Genomic DNA, 26,301 nt, shown 5'->3' with positions numbered 1-26,301 from the left:
TGTGGCGCTTTGTACGTGCAACCTTCAGAGAACTCAAAAACCATCAGTAAAATCAAAGCATACTATGTGAAAATTAAAAATTATACAGCAATTAAAAGGATCTGGAACTCACCAGATTCCCATTACTAGAAGAATGATGATCAGTGCATATGGAGGACCTACGTGTCGTCAGGACACGGCACGACTTCCACGCCTCCGTCCATGCGGCAGACAACCCGCTCAGCAGCAGGTGATACTCGGCAGAGCGCAGTCTGAGCCTCTACCTGTCTAAGCAATGCTCCCGGACTCTGGGACACCCAGGGAGGGGACATAGGCTCTGTTCACCGTGGCTTCACGCCAACTCCCCTGGATGCCACGGGCTTCCCTGCACTCCCAGAATTCCTCATCCAGACTGACACCTCATCCACACCCTTGCTTTCTCCTCTGTTTTAGGGCAAAGACACAACTTTTATCTTATTTATTACTAAATCTATATCATATTTCATAAGCTCTCACAGCGTTAATCCTCAAAACCCTGGAAGCAGGACAATCTTCCGTATTTCATAACAAGGAAATAAATGGTATCGGGACTGGGCTTACTCTTCTTTTTGTAACAACAACAAAGATGTCAACTGCTTAGAAATGAATGACTGTAAAAGCCCATTTTTCATTAATCAGATGACTATTTATTAAGCCCCCCTGTGCCCCTCGGACTGTACTATCCACCAAATGGGGAGAGAAGCATGATTAGCTTATTATTAAATAACTGGAGAGCAGACAAATCTTAAACTGTACCAGCACCTCGGTATAAGCACCAGAGGAAATCATTCTCACAAATAAACATAACTAAGGATGACCTGTTTCAAGAACCAAACAGAGGGGCTCCGGGTTAGGCGCTGCATCATCTCCTGTGTTCCAGGCCTGTTAGCTCGTGGCAGGCAGCAGCCTGAACACACATTCTCGAAGCGCCGCTTTCACTCACGGTAAGAAAGAAGACGTGCACGTGTGTGAGGGGTGTGTGCGTGCGTGCCTGTGTGTGTTTCTCTCTCCCACCTGGCCTAGCTTATTTTCATCAGCACAGACAGGCCCCCTATGACGCTACACTCACCTGCGCTCTCAGCTCAGCACAAGTCGCCCCCATGAGGACAGGGGCTCCACGAAACTCACCTGCTGAACATCCTGCTGGAAAACGCACAGCTGCAGCCTCTGGTGGAGCCGGACCTTGCGGTGCTGCCAGATGTTCTCGAGCTGCCGCTGGTGGTGCAGCACCTCGTGGATGACGTCGAGAACGTGGTGCACGGCCTTGGAGTAGTTGGCGGAGGCCGTGAGGGAATCGGAGCTGCCGGGAGTCAGGGGCCGCTGGAGCTTGTCAAGGAGTGACTTCCCGTCCTGGCTCACCTGCCGGCAGGACAGACGAGCGATTATACACCAGCAACTATTCCAGACCCGAGGCTTTGCCCAGGCCATGCTGCAGAACCTGTCCTCAGTGCGTGTGCGCACACTTGCACAGACACATGCTCACACACACACAGACATAAACCACAGTTTCATTCAAAGGCATGTTATATAAAGAACAAAATAAAATTGAAAACAAATCTATCAGTTACTTCAATTACATCACAAAACCAAATATGGTAAAACACGGACTTAAAAGAAGATTCATCATCATGAAACACTGTAGTAGATGCTAGTCTTAATAAATAAACATGGTATTCTGCCTTAAATGACATATGGGCTGATATAAAATTTCATTGCTGGGATATCTGCAAATTAAAATTTAAAAGTAATACTTTTCTTGAGTTATGTTAGCAAGAATACAACAATCACAATGGAGCAAAATTTTAATCCTGAATCTGAAACCTCGCTTAAAAAGAAATCAATAATCTAGCACCAGGCAAAGAATATGTACTTTCACTTTCTGACACAGTTGGATAGCAATTTTACCTCGCAAAATAAAAAAGAAAATTAAAAAGTGCCATTTTATTTGGTTCATTAACTTAAAAGAAGCAATTTTAATTAAAATGCCATCATTTCTTAAAGGAGATTTCAGTGCTGTATTACAGCAGTTAACTATCAAAGTACAATGAAATGAAAGCAATCAGACTAAACCAAAAAAAGTAAGAAAAGGTGAGGGTAGAATATGGAAAGAAAAGCATTATGTATTTTTTACATGTAAACTTGTGAATGACTACGCCCGATGTGGTAGGAACTATACGATCAGATCGGACAAAAACAAGGATGAGATGCACGTAACGTAGCCGGGCTGTGTGTGTGATGCAGGGCGTCTCCTAAGCCAGTCCTCACCACCGTGACCCTTCTGCTCAGACCCTCCCGAACCTGAAAGCCTCCTTGGGTTTCCACGGAAAGGAGGAGCGAGACGGAGCCTTGTTTTTTTTTAAATAAATCTATTAATGTATTTATTTTTGGCTGCGTTAGGTCTTCGCTGCTGCGTGCTAGCTTTCTCTAGTTGCGGTGAGCGGGGGCTACTCTTCATTGCGGTGTGCAGGCTTCTCATTGCAGTGGCTTCTACTGCCGTGGAGCACGCGCTCTAGGCGCGTGGGCTTCAGTAGTTGTGGCACGTGGCTCAGTAGTTGTGGCTTGCGGGCTCTAGAGCGCAGGCTCAGTAGTTGTGGCGCACGGGCTTAGCTGCTCCGCGGCATGTGGGATCTTCCCAGACGAGGGCTCGAACCCGTGTCCCCTGCATTGGCAGGCGGATTCTTAACCACTGTGCCACCAGGGAAGTCCCGAAAGGGAGGCTTGTTAACAGACGCAGACAGGGTTCAGGGGCAAACCCTTAGGACAGAGGAGAGGGGGGCACTGGGTGACTGGGACAGGCCAAAGGAAGCCTTTAGCAACCAAAAAGTGGTGGCAAATCAGAGGCCTGTGGAATTTTCTAATCTCTTCCTTTAATCCTCTTACAACTTTAAATCTTGCTGGAATACAACATGTTTGTTTCCTAATACCTGATTCGGAGACCTTTGCTGGAAGTGCTGACTATTCCTTATGAAGGCTGGCTACCAGCCTTTGTCGATTAAAATTGATCTAACACATCAAGTTAGAAAAACTGAAGCAGAAACAAACCAAGCTGACATAACCAAAGAGAAGAGGGGAAAAAAAGGAACCAACTGAACTGCAGCAGTTGTGTCAGGCATGTGTACAAACAAGAACAGAGGAAATGCAAGCCTTCCAAAGCAGGGAGTTGCCCCCAGGAGTCACTGAAACTTGCGTGGGCACTTTTGATACAATGATTTGGGGGAGGGGAGGCACAGTGACTGACTTGGGGGAAGGGATTTATTGCGACAGATTCACAGAGGCAGGATATTACCTCAAAATCATCCTGCTTTTTGTAATAATCTGAGTTAGGCTCTATTTGACATATAAACATGAAGTTTTTTTTGTTTGTTTTTTTCTTTTTTTCACCTACTCCAAAATACACTGATTTTTCCAGGAATGCAGTTAACCATGTTAATCAAAGGAAGGCAGTGCTTGGTCTTCTTTGAAACTTTACAAGAGTTGCTTACTGTTTTAAAATACCAGCACAATAATACCATTCAGAGTATCTGAGTCACAAGTATTAATATAACACATGTCCAGTCTGCATTTGTAGTTGCCATATTCACAATGGTTTTATATATATGGCAAGTACCTGAATATCTAATTTTTTTCTCCTCCATTTTGCATGTACTTAGGCATTTATAGACTGAAACACATTTTATCATAAATCAACTTTCTTTTGTCTCTCATTCATATTGTAGCATATAAGTAATTTATATACACAAACATAAATTTTTTCTGAAAATAATTACCCATACATTTTATTTGAGCAGGTACCCTAAAATTTCAGTTAAACAATGGGGGTGCAGCCTTTCTTAGGACTGAGGACCAATACTCCAAGTTACACATTTCGCATTTGTACAGAGCCTAGAAAGAATTCCTTATAAATATTTCCTCTGAGTTTTACTCCTTATAATATGCGTAAGTCAGGAAACATACACCAGAGCATATGACTTGGTGAACATGTGCCAGAAGGATATAGATCAGAAGGTGTGGCAGAAACTGAGAGCTGCTTCCCCAAAGTCCACTTGCCCCACCTTGATAGCCAAACCCCACAGTCAGGAACAGCAATACTCCAGCTATAAACCTGCATTTCCTAGACTCGCTTCCAAGTAGGAGTGGCTAACGTAACAGAGGTAAAAAATGCTGAATGGGGCTTCCAGGAAAGCTGCCTAGGAGGCTGAGTATGCTCGTTCCCCCCTTGCCTCTTTCTCCTCCCTGCTGCCAATAACTTGGTGAAGATGGCTGGAGCTTCAGCAGCTACTGATGACCTTGAGGCAACCTTAAGGATGGTAGCCCACCTGCTAAAAGAGGCAAAGCAAAAAGACAAAAGGATTCAGAGATCCTCTTGCTAACAGAGCTACCATACCAGCCCTGGGACGCAAGCCCTGGGACTTTCCCACTGGTAAAAAGTAAACCTCTATCTTAAGCCGTTGTTTTGGATCTTAAACCACAATACAAAATGACAAATGGGTTCCCAGCCCTCACCACGTTTCCAAAGGCATCCATGTGACACCATTAATATTCTACTACTGAGAATAAATAAATAATCCGAGAGAGAATATTCCAACTAATCTTTCTTGGGTGTCTTTGCAACTGTCTGACAGAGCTCGAGAGCAGATATTATTACTGGGTTTAGAACAACATGCCTGCTCATGGTGGAGGGGCGGGAGGGAATGACTGAGTACGCAAACACACAATCACCTTAATATAAGGGAACACATTAAGCAAAGCTCTGCCCTCTGAGTACCCCTCAGCAGGGATTAAACGGTCTCTGTTGGTGCCCCTGCTGGTACTGTCACTTGTGGGTAGACAGTGTGCCAGCAGAAGCGGCTAGAAAAAAATCCCAGTCAAGAGGACACCTGTTGCACCAAAACTAGACCCCATGGAACTCCAAATGTGTGTTCATATGTAGCAATTCTCCAATAAAGCTTTCAGAAATAGTTCTACTCTATTTCAGTGTAGCATTCACAAATTTGTCAATTTAAAAGGTATTATTTAAGCACATGAAGAATACCATATATAAATTTTAGCAAATTCTAGCAAAATGTCTTTGTCTTTACAAGTACAGTAGTACTATATAGGGGAAAATATGTTAGAATTTTATAAAGAGGACTGTTCTAGTGTATAAAAATAAGGATTTTTACATGGTACAGAATAACCAGCAGAAAACTAATGAAATAAAAAACTGAAAATAGCAAATTATTCATATATAATTTAAGTACTAAAACAATGAATACATATAAGTTTATGGTATGTGATATAGTTCTGAATTTCTTAACTATAGAACCAGGTGAATTAATTTACTGAAGTTTTATGTTTTGTCTAAAAACGTGTTTTTAGCTTTCAGGCAGTCAAACCCTGTCCCACAAAGAGACCACAGCTGTAAAAAAAGGAAATCCACCTTTACTATCAAAAAGCAGGACTTATCTGCTGTAATTTCTGAAAACATCGAATTGGGCCATTTTTTCACATTCTGCTCTTTGTTCCTCTTGGAATACAGCACTCAGGGACTTGAAAGGCAGTGGAAGTAACATTTTACGAAGAGTAACATTTTATAAATATATGAACTAATACACTCTAATACCTAAATGAGTTAAGAAAAATGCAAAAAAGGAAAAAAAGGGGTTGAAGTTTAAAATTTTACCGTATCATAGGTATGTTTGTTCCTAATATTTAAGAGGAAACTTAACTGTTTAAAATCAAGAACAATGGTCTGGTTCTTGATTATTTACTTTTAATCAAAACTTCACATAAGATCTGTAACTTGGATTCCTGTGTACCACCCTACAAAATGTTCCGCCAAACCTCACAGAGGCTCGCCCGTTCTTATTTTGGTACTTGTGTCTCTACATTTCCCACTAGATCAGATTAGAGCTCAGAGCCTCCAGCAGGAATACTCTTCACTCACACACAGAATGTTGCTCCGATCTACAGAAAGAGACCAGTACCTGGAGATTATTGCTCAAGGTGGCAAAAAACCACCACCCAAGGACCAAGTATGACCTGTGAAAGGTCAGTTAGATCCAAATGTGGTGGTATATCAGATCTAACAGTGCTCGGACAGTATTCCCAAGATATGACCCCTGTAGGCAAAATACATGAACCGCATAAAGGCACGGCTAGAAATGACTACACTCAGCATGTCGTAAAGAAATGGTGGTCCTTCTTCAAATCTTTTATGCGTTGACTCAAACCAGCATCACCCGCTCTGCTTCCTTCGCAGGGCGGGGCTCATCACAGCCTGCAGCGCAGCCCTCCAGGCTGAGCCTGAGAATGTTTCAGGGCCCCACTACCGTCTCCAACTCTCACGAAGTTATTCCCAAGCCCAGGTTCTAGGAAAGCAGGGAAGAGTGACGAATGGGAGCATGTGAGCATCCAGCTTATTCTGCAGCTTATTTTGCAGCCAAAGAGAAGAACACTCTGTCTTTGAGTCAGGAGCGCAAGCCTGTCTTAAGGTGGCTCCGCAAAGAAGCTGCTGCCACTAACACTGGCCAGTGACCTTCTGAAGGGCTGCGTGCTGGCTTCCCACACCCCAGGGAGGCCACCCAACATCCTTGCCTTTAGAGGCTGGGACTTCCCGCTGAGATGGGTTTTCTTCAGGCAAAGCTCTTACGATGGAGTTCTGAAAGCCTATTTCCATTTCTTCCAGCTATGAGATTTCTTACTCAAAACCAGATCAACCTAACCATGTTTGGCTCGCTGACACCTCTACCCGGGATCTTCAGAAAGGGAAAACCAAAACAGGACCCAGACGAGGACCCGGCTGGCACAGCCCAGCCAGTTAAGTCAACTGTATGCACAGAACACGCATGTCCTACAGATTCCACGTGGGCTTGACCTCTGTTGCTCCTATATCTCAAGCCCTTGCAAGGCCTGAAGTTTGGGGGAGCAGAGAGAGACCCCCGGATGGTCTGTTGGCTCTGATGCTGTGTCCAACACTGACTACGGCACCTGCGCATCTACAGCGGTGCTGCAATACTTAGTGAGGCTTTGAAATAACCGCTCTGTAGAAGCTGCTCTACAGCCAGGCAGGCGGGCCGTCACCCACCACAGACAGGATTTTAGGATGTTTACTATCGAGGTGACTCATTTTTCTGTTTGCTTCTCTTTTAAGCTAATAACCCTCATCATGCCATCACCCACTTGTACAGCTCCTTGAAAAAGGAGCTCAACCAGCTCTTCAGGCGGCCTATCAGTCACTTCTACAAGGTCCTGCTGAAGTGTGCAGTAAGTTAAATTGAGAAATGTGTTACATTGTTAAACTGACATTTTAACATTTGTTAAATTGAGAAACTGATGCAGAAACTAAACCCTGAAGTCACACTGGATCAGGGCGGGCCACGGTGGACGTGGCATTTCACCTCCTCTGCTCCAAGGACCCCCGCCTGTGACTGCTGCGGCGAAGACCACGGGCAGGTGGCTGGACGCTCGGTACACAGGCTCACGTCACAGTCCAGATGGCGGGGGTTAGGGTTACAGATGGCACGGGCATACTGTACTGAGATAAAAATCACTTCTATGAATTTAGCTTGTTGAGAAAGTAGTTGATAAGTCTGCTTAAATAAAATGTTGAAAATGACTACTCTCTGTGCTGTTTCTACAACTACAGCTTATCCCAGATGTTTGTACTGCTTCACTCTCCTGCGATCAACTACATCAGACAGCATTAGCCCCAAACCTGGCAAGCTGAAGCAAGCACATGTTGACGAGGCACGGGCAGGCTCCTGTTGCTACAACACAAACAGGAACATGGGACAGGTCTAATTAAAGCACAGAAAAGCAGGTGTTTGTGTCTTGGGGGGAAAAAAAGTGCTGGGAAAGTTTCCACTGCAAACTTTTGTCACCGGAGACTAGAAGCTGTAGGTAACTATTTAAAGAAAAAAATTGTGGAAGGAAGGAAGGAAGGAGGAGGGAAGGAGGGAGAGAGAGAGGGAGGAGGGAAGGAAGGGAAAGGAAAAGTAGGTGAAAGAAAAAGGAAGCACAAGCCCTGCTTACCAATATCCTCCTCCTAAGTGACCTGTGCCCATGGCAGGGGCGCAATAAATTTCTGTGGGGTGAGTGCCTCCTGGGCAGGCCGGCAGCTCTTGAGAGCCAGGCAGGGAATATCTCTCAGCGTGTGGGCTGTAAAGCATCTGCATCAGAGTCCCTGGATCTCTTGGGAAACCCACTGAAGATGGAGATTCACTATCTCTGGGGGTGGAGTACGAGAAGCCGCACTTATAACCAGCAGGCTCAGGTTAGAAAACCACTGATTTAGGAAAAGAAAAAATCACTGAAAAGACAAGAGTGATCCTTGCTTTCCCATCCCCCTTCCCCCTCCCCTCCTAGCATGGAGGAACCAGTGCCCAGGGTCTGCAGCAGTGAGGGGTGGAGGTGCCACAGCGACCCCGTGCTGGGCTTCCTAAGGCAGTGGGCACTGGGGGTGATCAGAGGCCGGGGGAACGGGGGAGACTGGGAAGACGGAGCAAATGCACTTACCGAACAAATAAGTTAATATACCGAGGATAAAGGGAGTCAGGTTTCTCGCCATCTGAAAGGGGATTTATAAACAGAAAGGGAAAGGCTGGTACTGGATTAGAGACGGAAGTGTCAGTAGGAACATGTGCGGTTTTAAAACAGAGACAGACACAGACACAGCAATAGCTGTAGATGTATGTGCATGCATGGATGGATGGATGGATGGATGGATGGATGGATGGATGGATGGGTGGGTGGTGGGTATCTACATTCACATGCTTCCCGACTCTGCTCAGACGGCCTAGAAGCACTGACACCCCGCAAGCAAGTGAGCACTCTTGAGCAGCCAGGTCTTTGTTTCTCAATACCATGCGCAACACTACAAGGAACCAGAAGCTCTTGGTGAGATGCCTGATCTCAGGGATGAGGCAGGAAAAGAACAAGATGAGCCTGGGAACATCCTGTTATGCTAGATAGTAATGCTCAAATAACGATAAGGACAGGTCAGAAAAACACAGAAACATGAGGCCTACATAGTCCCACTGTCCGAACATGGACAATTTAGGCGTCAAAACAGAGTACTGGATTTTAACCCATGGAATATAATAGGATTTCATAGATCCATACTGAAATAATAAATAAATTAAAAAATGGGGAAGAAAGGAAATAAAGTCCTTCCTCCAGCAGAAGGTCACCTAATGAATATAGAAGGAGTGACGGAAATAGGTCCCCACCGCCCGATGGCATCACAGCGGCGCTGTCGTGGGCAGGAGGCACCAGGGACGCTGAGGCCGTGAGGAGGCACAGACATCATGTTATGTCACTACCTCTCTCCACGACACGCTCAACCGAGACGAATTTTTAAAGGGTGATTTTACGCTGGAGAAACCTTACAGACGCCGCCAACCTCACCAGGTGGTCAAGGTTAACACTGTCAGTTGTGGGAGGGGGTCAGCATCCTGTGCCCCTGCTCTGACACTCGGCCCAGTCAGCTCCCCAAGAAAACTGCATGGGTGGGAGGTTGAGGGTCATCCTACCGAAGGAAAGGCCTGAACCCTAAGACTGTCAAAGACACAGGCAGAGAAAGACTAAAGAATGTTCCAGCGTGAAGGAGGCCGGTGAGACGCGTCCACTAACGTACCGCGTGTTGCCGGGCCGGAAAAGAAAAAGAGACGTAGCCGGGACTGGGGGAAATACGGATGGCCCGTGGGCAGGATGGTCGCGTTGCGTCAGTGCCGATGTGAGGGCTGGAGAGAGGCGGGCGGAGAGGGCAGCGCAAAGCACCGGGCAATCCGGTCAAGGCAATGCGGGAGCTCCTTGTTCTAACACTTTTCTGCAGCCTGAAACTACCTCCAAATTTAAATTATTTACGAGGAAAAAAAAATTTCTCTTCTACTGAGTTTCTCTTCAATTCATTCTCTTCTGCTGAAAGTCTTTTCTGTTCATCTAGTTCCAACCACCGTCTCCTTGAGTTTACAGCTCAGTTGCAAACATGTTCTTAGGCTAAAAATTGTGGTTTAAGCCTGGGAAGCTGTCCGCTTGCCATCAAATCATTTTAAATTATTAGTACCAATTTAAAATCTAATGAAACCACACCACAGGTAAACCTAAGTTCCCACGTTAAGATGCCCCATTTTTTTTAAAATTAATTAATTAATTTATTTATTTTGGCTGTGTTGGGTCTTCGTTTCTGTGCTAGGGCTTTCTCTAGTTGCGGCGAGCGGGGGCCACTCTTCATCGCGGTGCGCGGGCCTCTCACTATCGCGGCCTCTCTTGTTGCGGAGCACAGGCTCCAGACGCGCAGGCTCAGTAGTTGTGGCTCACGGGCCTAGTTGCTCCGCGGCATGTGGGATCTTCCCAGACCAGGGCTCGAACCCGTGTCCCCTGCATTGGCAGGCAGATTCTCAACCTCTGCGCCACCAGGGAAGCCCAAGATGCCCCATTTTTATAGAAGGCAGTGGAAACGGTGAGAGAATTCTGTTCTTTGCTACAAGTGCCAAGGGGCAGCGGGCAGGCTGACTGGCCGCCAGGCCAGGGGATGACACCGGTCAGGTCAGGCTGAGTCGAGGTAAGTCCTGTAGGTGAAGACTGCAGCCCAGTCCTGCCAACCACCTTGTGTGTGACGTGTTCAATCCCACAGCGATCTGGAACCCACCAATGCAACTGAGAAGCTGCTCCCAAGAAAATCGTTAATAAGAAGATGGGTGAAGGCCTAGTTATACCAGGGGTAACAGGGTCATTCACCCACTTTCTATATTACAGGTCAAAATCAGACGATGCATGGAGATGGTACACCAGGGGGAAGAACTTAATGCTCTTTGGAACTCACACATTCCTCATGAATCAGTGTGATTAAAAAACTACAGATCTGTTCAACTTTCACTTTTACTATTAAAAAAGCTATCACTTATTTATACAGTTTCTAATAAACTAGATAACCAAATTAGCTTATAAACACCTGATGCAAAATTAAGAAACATAATACAGAGTTGACTATTTTTTAATTGCATGACAACATAAAAGAGTGTTAAAGAGGGATCATGTTAAGTAAAGAGGTGTCCAGAGAAACAAACACGTAGATATCAACTTTCACGGGCAGGAGACTGGACCACACTGTGAAGCAGATATTGTAGCGCATCACACGTTCATTTAATTCACCCGCGGACATGGTGGGGTCAGGAGACCTGGGCCCAAGGGCACGAGAATGACAGCTGTTTGGCGAAACAGGACGTGTCAGACTGAAAATCAAATGGCCGAACAACTTTGACAAGTGTGGATGCGGCTCAAATCAAGGAAGATCTGGATTTAAATATAGTCATCCCTTGGTAACAAGGGGGAATGGTTCTAGGACCCCCCATGGACACCAAAATCAGTGGATGCTGAAGTCTCTTTTATACAACAGCGTAGAACAGGTGGCCCCACACATCCAGAACGCAGACCTGCGGCTACAGAGGGCTGACTGTACTTCCTAGACATCTACTCCATCCTCAGCCCTCTGCCAGGTGGTTTGAAACATTTTCTTACTGGAGTCTCACGGTAATCTTTCCTCTGTGCATATAGTATTACAGATGCTCACCACAGACGCTGAAAGCAAGCACGCACAGAACTCCTACCCACTCCCCACTCACCTCCAGGAACTTAACCAGTATCATAAAGGCAGACTGGTCGGAAGGGCCAGATGACCACGACGTGGACAAGAGTGACCTGCCCGGACCTATGTGTATTTGTCGCTGTCACCGCATCTAGCACGGTAGTGGCTGAGAACACACAGGCTGCCTGCCTGGGTTCGGGCCCCGCTCCACCTCCTACAAGCTGTTAACCAGGCACAAGTCACCTGACCTCCGTACCGCGCTTTCCTCACTCGTAACAGCGGGTTAGTATGAGTCCCTGCCCCAGAGCTGCAGGCATGAAACAAGTGATTACACAACGTCCTTACAACAAAGCCTGGCGCAGAAGGTGGCAGAAAATAAAGCAGGGATATGTTAAATAATTAATTTAAACTAATAAAGAAAACACTCCACTTAGATTCCTAGAATAGCAAGTGGCTTTACACACTTGAAAAAATGGTGTATGCTTTGAAATCCAGAACATGAGGTACATCAGGTTTCCCTCTTTTCTAGAAAGTTTCATTCAGGAATAGTAGATTGAGTTTGACTAGACTGAACAGCACACAAAATACCATTTCCTAAATACATGTAGTCAAGCAGATTACAGTTTCATTTATTTTAGCAGCTGACAACCTAAGCACCCTAAAGAAAATCCACAAACGTCACAGGGCCATGAAGAGTCTGCTCTCTGCTCGTCCTGCTTTACTCACTAGCCCTCACCCCCAACTCCAGTTCTAAAGTTACAATGAAACTGCAGTTCAACTCGAAACTTGTAAGTTTCTTCTAGACTAGCCAAAATTTTGATATTTTTCAACTTTCAATGCTATGACACAAAAATAGTGTTGCTTTACAGCTGAAGTAGATCTGACCACTCACCTCAGAGTAAGCAAGGGTGATGTGCTCGTATATTCCCTGGTGATGATGAATGGCATCCTCCAGGTCCTGCAGCTCGGAGGGAAGGTCCACCTCCCCACAGGCTTTGCACCACGAGTCCACGTTGCTCATATACTGGGATGGGATTTAAAAAAAAAAAAAAAACGGATTATGTCTACCAATAGCAAATGATATTGAGAAGTAGCTATTTTTTCACGTGGTTTTGAAATAAGCGTGGTTGAGAGAGTGTCTAAGAACAGAGCACGGTTGAGCCTCCATCTCAAATGGCGTTGACGTGAGTTCTCAAACCAGATTCCTGGACTCTGCGCCCCCCCTCCCCCTCCCCCAGCTTAGGTTCTGGCAGAACTGGGGCTGGGCCCAGGAAGCTGCATTTGAAATGACAGCCTCGGGTGGCTCTGCGGTCACCCCTGGGAGCACCTCTGCCCTGCATTAGCGGTCTGGGGCATCCTGGTTCACTCTCCCGTTGCGCGTGTGAATCCGTGTTTCCAACTGCTCCGCGCTGCTAGCCATGGGAAGCACAGGTGCCTCGTCCACCTGCCCCCCTCAGCCTCCTGCTACGCCTGGAGCTGTAGTCCAGCCCTCCTGCTTTCCTCTTACATTAAAACGGCAACGGAAGATTCCTGAAATCATCTACCCATCATTAGGAAGAGCAGGGGATCCATTTGTCTACCTTTCCAAAAGCAAATACACACAGGAATCAAAGGAGACCAAGCGAACGGGGCCGAAACGCCTCAGCTGTGCCCACTGAATGCAAGGGAGGCTGTGGAATCACTGGGCTCTTCCCACTTGGCACGTAAACGAGGAGAGCCTGGGCTGCAGGCTGCCATCCTGGGTCGCTGCTGCTACCTACCCTGTCTTCTCCACTGCCACCACCACATCCCAGGACTCATCAATAGCTGAGAAATCACTGCCAAATTTCCTAGGGAGATCCTATCAGCATCCGTCGTGGTTAAGCATCACAGGCAAGCAGCAGAAGGCCCAAGTAAAGACGCTACTTCAATTAAGCCAAAGAGACATTGACATATTTCCCTGGGTTCCACCTCTTTTACTCTCGTTCCTCGCCGTCTTTCTACTTATCAAGGAATGCAGAAGGTGACTATTTAAAACAGAGTAACTGACCTGCCAGATAAGAAACGTGCTATAATTCTCTTAAAATATATATGAGAATAACCTCCCAGGTACTTATGACATTTTTAGGAACTTAGACAAGTCATCTGAATAATAATTGTTTATAAAAATCCCTTTATTATTAATGTATTGGCTCAAAAAAACACCTGTATGCAAATCCTAGGGCTCGAAACTAATTCCCTGGGCATTAAGTGTCATCTGATAGCACGTGGTTTCTGATGGCTTCAAACATGACTAAACTGATGCAGGCCCAGGGGAAGGTCCTCAGTGCCCTCCTCTACAGTCCCTCCTAACATCACCATGGCAATGGAAGTAGTAATAAAATTCTTTATACCTCTCCCCCTCTGCATGAATACACTTATGACTACTTAGGCGTATTTCCTGGATGGAGTATTCTACAAGTGCCAATTAGGTCAAGTTGATGATTATAAAGCATTCTTGATCTCTATTTCACTCCATCTTCTTCCATTACTGCATTTAACGCCGACTCTTAAATTACTGTAAACCTTTTTCAAATACGAAATTGACTGAGGTTAACCATCAACATTAATAAATCACCAGGTCAAGTCAGCAATCAATTGCTCCTGCACAATGGCCACTACAAAACACCCAAAACAAAGCAGAGGTGAACATATTCTTAAGGAGAGGATAAAATGCTTCTGATGTAACAAGATGAAAACAAGTTTTGGTTACACAACACTTCACAATAAGCAGAAGTGTCAGACTAATATATTACTGTACCAAAAAGACCACTAAAGTATATTCAGCCCCAGTTTTTGAAGCTATCGGTAAAGAGAAACATTCAAGCAGTTTTATGTATGCCTGTAGTTACTTAACTTCCTTATAATTTCTTAAAGTATCCGGAGAAGTATTGATTATATTTACCTGCAGAAACATAGCCCAGTTCTAAAAACATAGGGCAGAATAGCTTGTAACACAGGAATCTTGTGGAACAAGGACTCTGCACATCTAAATTCACTTGATTAAAATAACCCAATGACAGAAATAAACCTGGCCGTGGTTTTACAGGGACTTTTGCACAAGCCCAATTTTTGTCTTTTATTTATGAGATGGCAACCTTAGACTCTAAAGGGCAAGCTCCAGTCCCTGAATGCTTTCTGAAAGGCTCAACACCCGAAAGAGATCGGAGCCAGAGCAGCAATCCCTATCTGGAGAGCCAAGGAAGAGGATGTTAACAGGCATTCCACAAAGAAAAAGCATCCCAGAATCAAGTTTGCTGTCAAAGTTCAACAGGTACCTACAGAATAGAACCTCCTAGAGCCTATTAATATAATGTGCCCTGTGAATATGGGAGGGGGAGGGACGCTGGTGTGTTTGCTTAGAAACCTCTCTGACCACTTTACTACACACCCCCTACACACACACGCACGCACACACACACACACACACACACACACCTCTCTTACCATCCTGACAAATATGTTTTGGGCTTGGAACACCAAGGGAATGTCCAGCACAGAGCCTGACACTTCCTGAAGGACAACAGAAAGTGGCCGCTGTACTCTAGCGAGATCAGAGCACCAGTTGAGTCTCTGATGCTTTAAATGCTCAAATGTGGACCAAAATGTGTCTGGCCAGCCTGGGGGTAGAGGCAGGAGAGTGCAAGGGAATTCAGTGCTTCTCTGGATTCAAATGAGGAACCGGCTTCAGAGCTGGGGATTGTGACGCTCAGCAGAATGGTCACTTCAGGGCTGCCGAGTAGAAGGTGACCGGTTTGCAAAAGTGAGGCAGGCAGACAAGGGAAGAGGGATTAATACGAAAGCTTTTAAAGGAGAGCCGGAATAATTAATTAGCAAACTTATTTTCAGAAGCATTTATTCCACCACTGCTGTCCATCTGCTGAGAGCAGGGGCTTCCAATTTGCTGGGATCACCCAACCTAGTGAACTTCACGCCCACCAGGAGCATCAGCTGAGCGCAGGTGGTTACACCGATTCAGGAGACAAAGGGACAGAAAATTCCTAGAAGGTAAATGTTTAAAATACTTATTTAGGTGGATTTTCTCCTCTTTGGAAAAATTAAGACTGGTTGAATTTTATACATATAATACATGTATGAATTCAAACTTCAGAGTTTCCTTTCTTATTTCTAATTTCCTCATTTTCTGCTTTCATTTCAAGGAGATATTACCCTATTTTTTCTTTTTCTTTCATCATTTCTACTCCCTGAGTATTAATAAACACACTCACTCTCCTGGTTCCTTTAAGGGAGATGGGCTCCCTTCTCGGCCCAGCGAAGTCACAGGAGGGATCATGCATTTTCTACTTGTGAAACCAGGTCTGATGGCTCCAACAGAGTAACCTGGAGAAGACAGGTTCAATCTGAACCAAAATATGCCGATGATCACTCTAAGTACCTTCCACCTGTTTTCATTAGTATCTTTTTCTTTCATATATACAGATATATATTCTAATCCCTTTCTACTACATTGAGAATCTTGTTTTTGTTTTACTACAAGCCAAGAATTAGACCTATGCTTTTAATAAAGTGAAATGACATTAAAATGGGAAAAATTACATGTGTATTACTTGCCTTAAAAACTCAAAAGGGAATACTGACTCAGTATTTGTAATATTTTCCTCTAAATTTCAACCCAGACATATGATAAAATTATCCAGATGATAACTATGATACATTCAAAGTAAATGTTACTTCTAAAATTTTTTATGGAACGTGAAATTCTATAAGAAAATAAATCTAAGCACTTTGTGAGACAGTGTGCTGTCATGTCAGGAGCAAAAGACTCTCCTAGACCTTGAAGAAAGTCCCAGCTTGGGCAAATCACTCCCCAAACGGAATATAAGGACATTAACACCATCAGTCCCATGTCCTTCACTGGGCTGATTTCAGGATGAAATGGGATTTTGTATTAAAGGGCTTTGTAAATTTCAAAGAGCTATACAAGTCCTGGTTACTTTGTTTTTGGCTATTATCTGGTTATAGAGGCCCTTACAGTCATGGATAAAACGAGGTGATCAGATTTATGGCTCACTCTGAAGGTAAACCACTATCAGCACTGACAGAACTTCTGCAGTGATGGAAACGCCCATCTGTGCTGCTGAGGCCACCAGCCACCAGCCACACGCTGCTACTGAGCATCTGAAACGTGGATACTGTGACTAAGGAGGTGAAGTTTAATTCTTTTTTTTTATAAATTTATTTATGTATTTATTTTTGGCTCTGTTGGGTCTTCGTTGCGGTGCGTGGGCTTCTCATTGCGGTGGCTTCTCTTTGTTGCGGAGCACGGGCTCTAGGCGGGTGGGCTTTAGTAGTTGTGGCACATGGGCTCAGTAGTTGTGGCTCGCAGGCTCAGTAGTTGTGACGCACGGGCTTAGTTGCTCCGCAGCATGTGGGATCTTCCTGGACCATGGCTCGAACCCGTGTCCCCTGCACTGGCAGGTGGATTCTTAACCACTGCACCACCAGGGAAGTCCCTAATTCTATTTTTAAATTATTTTATTAATAAATTTTATTTAACTTTAAGTAATTTCAATAGCCACATGTGGTGACTGGCTAACATACTGGACAGTGCAGCTCTAACAATTTTTTTAAATACTGAAAATTGGAGATTTTAAGGTGTGGTAAAATCAAGTCACTTTAATTCTTTGATTTAAAAAAAGGTAATTCTAACAAGTTTCCTATGAAGCTTCTTAATATAAAGGGATATAACACATGACCAAACAAAGTGGAGGTTGGAGCCGTAGACACGGTCTACTGGTGAAATCAGTAAACTTGTGGTCGTGTCTCCATTTCTGCAAACTGACATTCTGATCCTGTGCACACCCTCACTGGGGACGAGGCTGGGAGAGAATGAATGGCCGAGACATCTCTGGAAGCATAGTCTATGAAACATCATTCTCATCTAGTTTTAACCCCAAGATTTGTGTTTATAAAACCACAAACAAACATGAGTAAGATGTGAAGAGATTATAACTGCTGAAATTGTTGGCCTCTCACTCAAAGCAAATACCTGGAAAGGAAGAAAAAGGAGAAAACACCTCCAAAGGATGAAGAAATTTTAAGGGAATCACTGGATTCTAAAAGGACTGAGCTAATACAAGACTGGGTTTCAGTCTTTATAAGGGCCCTGAACCAAGATGGCGGAGTAGAAGGATGTGCTCTCACTCCCTCTTGCGAGAGCACCAGAATCACAACTGGCTGCTGGACAATCATCGACAGGAAGACACTGGACTTCACCAAGGAGGGTACCCCACGTCCAAGGACAGAGGAGAAGCCACAGTGAGATGGTAGGAGGGGTGCAATCAGAGTAAAATCAAATCCCATAACTGCTGGGTGGGTGACTCACAGACTGGAGAACACTTATACCACAGAAGTCCACCCACTGGAGTGAAGGTTCTGAGCCCCACGTCAGGCTTCCCAACCTGGGGGTCCAGCAACGGGAGGAGGAATTCCTACAGAATCAGACTTTCAAGGCTACTGGGATTTGATTGCAGGACTTCGACAGGACTGGGGGAAACAGAGACTCCACTCTTGGAGGGCACAAACAAAGTAGTGTGTGAATCGGGACCCAGGGGAAGGAGCAGTGACCTCAGGGGAGACTGAACCAAACCTACCTGCCAGTGTTGGGGGGTCTCCTGCAGAGGCGGGGTGTGGCTGTGGCTCACTGTGGGGACAAGGACACTTGCAGCAGAAGTTCTGGGAAGTACTGCTTGGCGTGAGCCCTCCCAGAGTCTACCATTAGCCCCACCAAAGAGCCCAGGTAGTCTCCAGTGTTGGGTTGCCTCAGGCCAAGCAACCAATGGGGAGGGAACCCAGCCCCACCCATCAGCAGTCAAGCAGATTAAAGTTTTACTGAGCTCTGCCACACCAGAGCAAGTCAGCTCTACCCACCACCAGTCCCTCCCATCAGGAAACTTGCACAAGCCTCTTAGATAGCCTCATCCACCAGAAGGCAGACAGCAGAAGCAAGAAGAACTACAATCCTGCAGCCTGTGGAACAAAAACCACATTCACAGGAAGAGAGACAAGATTAAAAGGCAGAGGGCTATGTACCAGATGAAGGAACAAGATAAAGCCCCAGAAAAACAACTAAATGAAGTGGAGATAGGCAATCTTCCAGAAAAAGAATTCAGAATAATGATAGTGAAGATGACCCAGGACCTCGGAAAAAGAATGGAGGCAAAGATCAAAAAGATGAAAGAAATGTTTAACAAAGACCTAGAAGAATTAAACAACAAACAAACAGAGATGAACAATACAATAACTGAAATAAAAACTACAGTAGAAGGAATCAACAGCAGAATAACTGAGGCAGAAGAATGGATAAGTGACCTGGAAGATAGAATGGTGGAATTCACTGCTGCAGAACAGAATAAACAATGAAAAGAAATGAAGACAGCCTAAGAGACCTCTGCGACAACATTAAACACAACAACATTCACATTATAGGGTCCCAGAAGGAGAAGAGAGAGAGAAAGGACCCGAGAAAATATTTGAAGAGATTATAGTCGAAAACTTCCTTAACATGGGAAAGGAAATAGCCACCCAAGTCCAGGAAGCGCAGAGAGTCCCATACAGGATAAACCCAAGGAGAAATATGCCAAGACACATAGTAATCAAATTGGCAAAAATAAAAGACAAAGAAAAATTATTGAAAGCAGCAAGGGAAAAACAACAAATAACATAGAAGGGAACTCACATACAGTTAACAGCTGATTTCTCAGCAGAAACCCTACAAGCCAGAAGGGAGTGGCATGATATACTTAAAGTGATGAAAGGGAGGAACCTACAACCAAGATTACGCTACCAGGCAAGGATCTCATTCATTCGATGGAGAAATCAAAAGCTTTACAGACAAGCAAAAGCTAAGAGAATTCAGCACCACCAAACCAGCTCTACAATAAATGCTAAAGGAACTTCTCTAAGTGGGAAACACAAGAGAAGAAAAGGACCTACAAAAACAAACCCAAAACAATTAAGAAAATGGTGACAGGAACATACATATTGATAATTACCTTAAACGTGAATGGATTAAATGCTCCAACCAAAAGACACAGGCTTGCTGAATGGATACAAAAACAAGACCCATATATATGCTGTCTACAAGAGACCCACTTCAGACCTAGGGACACATACACACTGAAAGTGAGGGGATGGAAAAAGATATTCCATGCAAATGGAAATCAAAAGAAAGCTGGAGTAGCAATACTCATATCAGATAAAATAGACTTTAAAATAAAGACTATTACAAGAGACAAGGAAGGACACTACATAATGATTAAGGGATCAATCCAAGAAGAAAATATAACAATTATAAATATATATGCACCCAACATAGGAGCACCTCAATACATAAGGCAACTGCTAACAGCTATAAAAGAGGAAATTGACAGTAACACAATAATAGTGGGGGACTTTAACACCTCACTTACACCAATGGACAGATCATCCAAAATGAAAATAAATAAGGAAACACAAGCTGTAAATGATACATTAAACATGATGGACTTAATTGTATTTAGAACATTCCATCCAAAAACAGCAGGTTACACTTTCTTCTCAAGTGCACATGGAACATTCTCCAGGATAGATCACATGTTGGGTCACAAATCAAGCTTCAGTAAATTTAAGAAAATTGAAATCATATCAAGCATCTTTTCTGACCACAACGCTATGAGATTAGAAATGAACTACAGGGAAAGAAACGTAAAAAACACCAACACATGGAGGCTAAACAATATGTTACTAAATAGCCAAGAGATCAGTGAAGAAATCAAAGAAGAAATCAAAAATTACCTAGACACAAATGACAATGAAAACACGATGATCAAAAACCTATGGGAGGGGCTTCCCTGGTGGCGCAGTGGTTGAGAGTCTGCCTGCCAATGCAGGGGATGCGGGTTCGAGCCCTGGTCTGGGAAGATCCCACATGCCACGGAGCGGCTGGGCCCGTGAGCCACAATTACTGAGCCTGCGCGTCTGGAGCCCTTGCTCCGCAACAAGAGAGGCCGCGATAGTGAGAGGCCCGCGCACCGCGATGAAGAGTGGCCCCCGCTCGCCGCAACTGGAGAAAGCCCTCACACAGAAATGAAGACCCAACACGGCCAAAAATAAATAAATAAATAAATAAATAAACAAGGCTTGCATTCCTTTTAAAAAAAAAAAAAAACCTATGGGAGGCAATGAATTCCATTTCCAGTGGAAAAAAAGAATCATATGGTCCTGGACAAACAACTCTGATGGTTTACTTAACAGTCACTTAGTAGTTCTTCCTTGCTCATAGAACTTTATGATTTTTTTCAGCAGTGAAGCATTCAGCTTCAGTGGATAAATCCTTGTTAGGCTAAGACAATCATTATCATATCCCTCTTTGCCATGAATTGTCTTATGAATGGTCATATCAGTCTGTTTTGGCAAATGAGTAATTAGGGGAAGGCTGTTATTGTGCTTATGAGAATGATATTTTTCTCTGAAAAAAGATAAATATGCATTAGGAAAATGACCATTTGGGCTCTTTTTCTGCTTCCTCCTTGTTTTGTGAGAATATGATACGTGGTTTTACAGCAGCCATCTTGTGACCATGAGATCATCATATGCCAATAATGACAAATGGTAGATTAGAAAGAACCAGCAAAGACAGAAAACAGCAACATCAATAGTAACAACAATCACAGCAAAAGAACAATGGGACCTTAACTTGTGGAGTTCCTATAAAGTAAAAAATAAATGCTTTATGTTTATTCTAAAAAAAAGAACTATGCAAACAAGCTTAAAACTACTTTTTTTGTGCCAGTGCTATATCTGTTTGCAGTTAAGAAATGCAGAATTCAAAGTGATCTCCGAGCTTGTAAGCCAACTGAGATTCATTGTCCCTCTTCCATAATAAAAATGAGTTAATGTGTCAAGAAACTAACTCTAGTAAAGTGGGGTTTAACATTAAAAAAAAAACAAAAAAACCTATGGGAGGCAGCAAAAGCAGTTCTAAGAGGGAAGTTTATAGCAATACAAGCATACCTCAAGAAACAAGAAAAATCTCAAACAACCTAACCTTACACCTAAAGGAACTAGAGAAAGAAGAACAAACAAAACCCAAAGTTAGCAGGAGGAAAGAAATCATAAAGATCAGAGCAGAAATAAATGAAATAAAAACAAAGAAAACAATAGCAAAGACCAATAAAAGTAAAAGCTGGTTCTTTGAGAAGATAAACAAAATTGATAAACCATTAGCCAGACTCATCAAGAAAAAGACAGAGAGGACTCAAATCAATAAAATTAGAAATGAAAAAGGAGAAGGTACAACAGACACCGCAGAAATACAACTCATCCTAAGAGACTACTACAAGCAACTCTATGCCAATAAAATGGACAACCTGGAAGAAATGGACAAATTCTTAGAAAGGTATAACCTTCCAAGACTGAACCAGGAAGAAATAGAAAATACGAACAGACCAATCACAAGTAATGAAATTGAAACTGTGATTAAAAATCTTCCAACAAACAGAAGTCCAGGACCAGATAGCTTCACAGGTGAATTCTATCAAACATTTAGAGAAGAGATAACACCCATCCTTCTCAAACTCTTCCAAAAAATTGAGGAGGAAGGAACACTCACAAACTCATTCTATGAGGCCACCGTCACCCTGATACCAAAACCAGACAAAGATACTACAAAAAAAGAAAATTACAGACCAATATCACTGATGAATATAGATGCAAAAATCCTCAACAAAATACTAGCAAACAAAATCCAACAACACATTAAAAGGATCATACACCAGGGCTTCCCTGGTGGCACAGCGGTTGAGAGTCTGCCTGCCAATGCAGGGGACACGGGTTCGAGCCCTGGTCTGGGAGGATCCCACATGCCACGGAGCAACTAGGCCCGTGTGCCACAACTACTGAGCCTGCGCATCTGGAGCCTGTGCTCCGCAACAAGAGAGGCCGCGACAGTGAGAGGCCCGCGCACCGCGATGAAGAGTGGCCCCCACTTGCCGCAACTAGAGAAAACCCTCACACAGAAACAAAGACCCAACACAGCCAAAAATAAATATAAATAAAAAAACTAAAATTAAAAAAAAAATTAAAAAAAAAAAAAGGATCACACACCATGATCAAGTGGGATTCATCCCAGGAATGTGAGGATTCTTCAATATATGCAAATCAGTCAATATGATACACCATATTAACAAATTGAATAATAAAAACCATATGATCATCTCAATAGATGCAGAAAAAGCTTTTGACAAGATTCAACACCCATTTAGGATAAAAACTCTCCAGAAAGTGGGCACAGAGGGAACCTACCTCAACATAATAAAGGCTATATACGACAAACCCACAGCAAACATCATTCTCAATGGTGAAAAACTGAAAGCATTTCCTCTAAGATCAGGAACAAGACAAGGATGTCCACTCTCACCGCTATTATTCAACATAGTTTTGGAAGTCCTAGCCACGGCAATCAGAGAAGAAAAAGAAATAAAAGGAATACAAACTGGAAAAGAAGAAGTAAAACTGTCACTGTCTGCAGATGACATGATACTATACATAGAGAATCCTAAAGATGCCACCAGAAAACTACTAGAGCTAATCAATGAATTTGGTAAAGTTGCAGGATACAAAATTAATGCACAGCAATCTCTTGCATTCCTATACACTAATGATGAAAAATCTGAAAGAGAAATTAAGGAAACACTCCCATTTACCATTGCAACAAAAAGAATAAAATACCTAGGAATAAACCTACCTAGGGAGACAAAAGACCTGTATGCAGAAAAGTGTAAGACACTGATGAAAGAAATTAAAGATGATACCAACAGATGGAGAGATATACCATGTTCTTGGATTGGAAGAAATCAATATTGTGAAAATGACTATACTACCCAAAGCAATCTACAGATTCAGTGCACTCCCTATCAAATTAACAATGGCATTTTTTACGGAACTAGAACAAAAAATCTTATAATTTGTATGCAGACAGAAAAGACCCTGAATAGCCAAAGCAGTCTTGAGGGAAAAAAACGGAGCTGACTACAAAGCTACAGTAATCAAGACAACATGGTACTGGCACAAAAACAGAAGCATAGATCATAGATCAATGGAACAAGATAGAAAGCCCAGAGATAAACCCACACACCATGGTCAACTAATCTATGACAAAGGAGGCAAGGATATACAATGGAGAAAAGACAGTCTCTTTAATAAGTGGTGCTGGGAAAACTGGACAGCTGGACAGCTACATGTAAAAGAATGAAATTAGAACACTCCCTAACACCATACGCAAAAATAAACTCAAAATGGATTTGAGACCTAAATGTAAGACTGGACACTATAAAACCCTTAGAGGAAAACATAGGAAGAACACTCTTTGACATAAATCACAGCAAGATCTTTTTTGATCCACCTTCTAGAGTAATGGAAATAAAAACAAAAATAAACAAATGGGACCTAATGAAACTTAAAAGCTTTCGCACAGCAAAGGAAACCATAAACAAGACGAAAAGACAACCCTCAGAATGGGAGAAGATATTTGCAAACGAATCAAGGGACAAAGGATTAATCTCCAAAATATATAAACAGCTCATGCAGCTCAATATTAAAGAAATAAACAACTCAATCCAAAAATGGGCAGAAGACCTAAATAGACATTTCTCCAAAGAAGACGTACAGATGGCCAAGAAGCACATGAAAAGCTGCTCAACATCACTAATTATTAGAGAAATGCAAATCAAAAGTACAATGAGGTATCACCTCACACCAGTTAGAATGGGCATCATCAGAAAATCTACCAACAACAAATGCTGGAGAGGGTGTGAAGAAAAGGGAACCCTCTTGCACTGTTGGTGGGAATGTAAATTGATACAGCCACTATGGAGAACAGTATGGAGGTTCCTTAAACAACTAAAAATACAATTACCATATGACCGAGCAATCCCACTACTGGCCATATACCCAGAGAAAACCATAATTCAAAAAGACACATGCACCCCAATGTTCACTGCAGCACTATTTACAACAGCCAGGTCATGGAAGCAACCTAAATGCCCATCGACAGACGAATGGGTAAAGAAGATGTGGTACATATATACAATGGAATATCACTCAGCCATAAAAAGGAACGAAATTGGGTCATTTGTTGAGACGTGGATGGATCTAGAGACTGTCATACAGAGTGAAGTAAGTCAGAAAGAGAAAAACAAATATCGTATATTAACGCATATATGTGGAATCTAGAAAAATGGTACAGATGAACCAGTTTGCAGGGCAGAAATTGAGACACAGATGTAGAGAACAAACATATGGACACCAAGGGGGGAAAGTGGAGGGTGGGGGAGATGAATTGGGAGATTGGGATTGACATGTATACAGTGATGTGTATAAAATCTGTGACTAATAAGAACCTGCTGTATAAAAAAATAAATAAAATAAAATTCAAAAATTAAAAAAAAAGACAAGAAAACCCACGAACGAACACCAACAGAAGAGCGCCCACAGAGACAGAGAGGCAGGCTGGGCACGCGGCACACACCCCTCCAAAGCCCAGCTGCCATCCTTCCGGGAAGGCTGCTTCCTTCAGTGACGCCATTAACCACAGGGTCACAGAGTTGAGCCCTCTGTCACCGTAATCAGATTTAAATTCTTAATGAGAACTGGATGAGGGTCAAAGGGGTGGCTGTGATGGAAACCTTATTTATGATGTTCAGGTTCTGGTCCTTTCCCTACTGAGTGTATGAGAACAGCTGAAGCATAACTAGAAGACAGAGCATTTAAAAAGGGAACAAAGTTAACCTATTTGGAGATCCCTCTCCTGGGAAGAGGAAAACTGCTTAGGAGGTGTGGTCTTCTTCCACGCCTCTGGATGTCAGTGGAGGGGAAGATACACATTACACCTGCACTTGAGGGTAAGGAAACATTTTCGGAAGCCGACCTACGGTCGGTCCCATCCGCACATTTCGGTTGCCGGGTGCAGGCCACACCGCCTCATTCCGGGCCCGTGAGAGATGCCGGCCTTTCTCACCTGCCCACTCTGTCCCTAAGGTCATGTTTGGCATCTTCTCTGGCCACTGATATGCAGGGACTGCAAGCGCTGTTAGAGCTCACGCAGGATCCCACGAAATTCTGTTCCTCAATGTATTCAATCTAGTTGCATTTCCTTCAGATCCATAAATGACAGCCATTATTTTATCCAAATAAAAACACCTCAGGCTCTTTCAACTTTGCTGCATGTCTAAAAATTTTTATAATAAAACACTGGGGGGAAAACACCCCATGGCACCCACATTTCTACATTACTTTCAGGTAGGTCAGAGCAGCAATTAATCTTCTGGGTTTATTTGCAATTCTGAAACCTGCCATGGTTAGAGAGATTTTCCCGATGTGTTATTAATGCTTCAGACTATCCATTATTCCTTCCCCCAAGCAGCCTGTCCTTGTTCAACTTTATTCACATCATCTTCAAGGACCCTTCTCGGGGCCCACAAGCAACTCACACACCTCCCGGCCCAGGGGGTGGCTGCAGCCCACACTATACGTTACCATTCCAGATGGCACACGAGCGGGGCCCACACAGCTCTTCTCCCACCCACGATAATGTCCAGTGAACAGCACACCACGACCCTGACAATGACAGGGACCAGAGGTGACCACAGAGAAGTGCAGACAGCGCTGCTTTAGGCTGAAGGGGGCTCCTCTTACTTTGA

General features: G+C 43.7%; 1 protein-coding gene across 5 annotated transcripts in view; it reads right to left on the bottom strand.

Annotated features, from left to right (window-relative positions):
* Positions 1-26,301, bottom strand: part of TRIO (trio Rho guanine nucleotide exchange factor) — a 380,384-nt gene that overhangs the window by 188,528 nt on the left and 165,555 nt on the right. For all 5 annotated transcript variants that reach the window (XM_036848900.1, XM_036848904.1, XM_036848901.1 and 2 more), the window contains exons 8-9: positions 12,477-12,608; positions 1,147-1,377 (exon numbers count right to left, since the gene is read on the bottom strand). In XM_036848900.1, coding sequence (XP_036704795.1) covers positions 1,147-1,377; positions 12,477-12,608 — 363 coding nt within the window. The remainder of the gene's footprint in view (positions 1-1,146; positions 1,378-12,476; positions 12,609-26,301) is intronic.

Source organism: Balaenoptera musculus, chromosome 3 (assembly GCF_009873245.2).
Source record: "Balaenoptera musculus isolate JJ_BM4_2016_0621 chromosome 3, mBalMus1.pri.v3, whole genome shotgun sequence".
Classification (NCBI taxonomy): Eukaryota; Metazoa; Chordata; class Mammalia; order Artiodactyla; family Balaenopteridae; genus Balaenoptera; species Balaenoptera musculus.
This window is presented reverse-complemented; position numbering and strand designations above follow the sequence as displayed.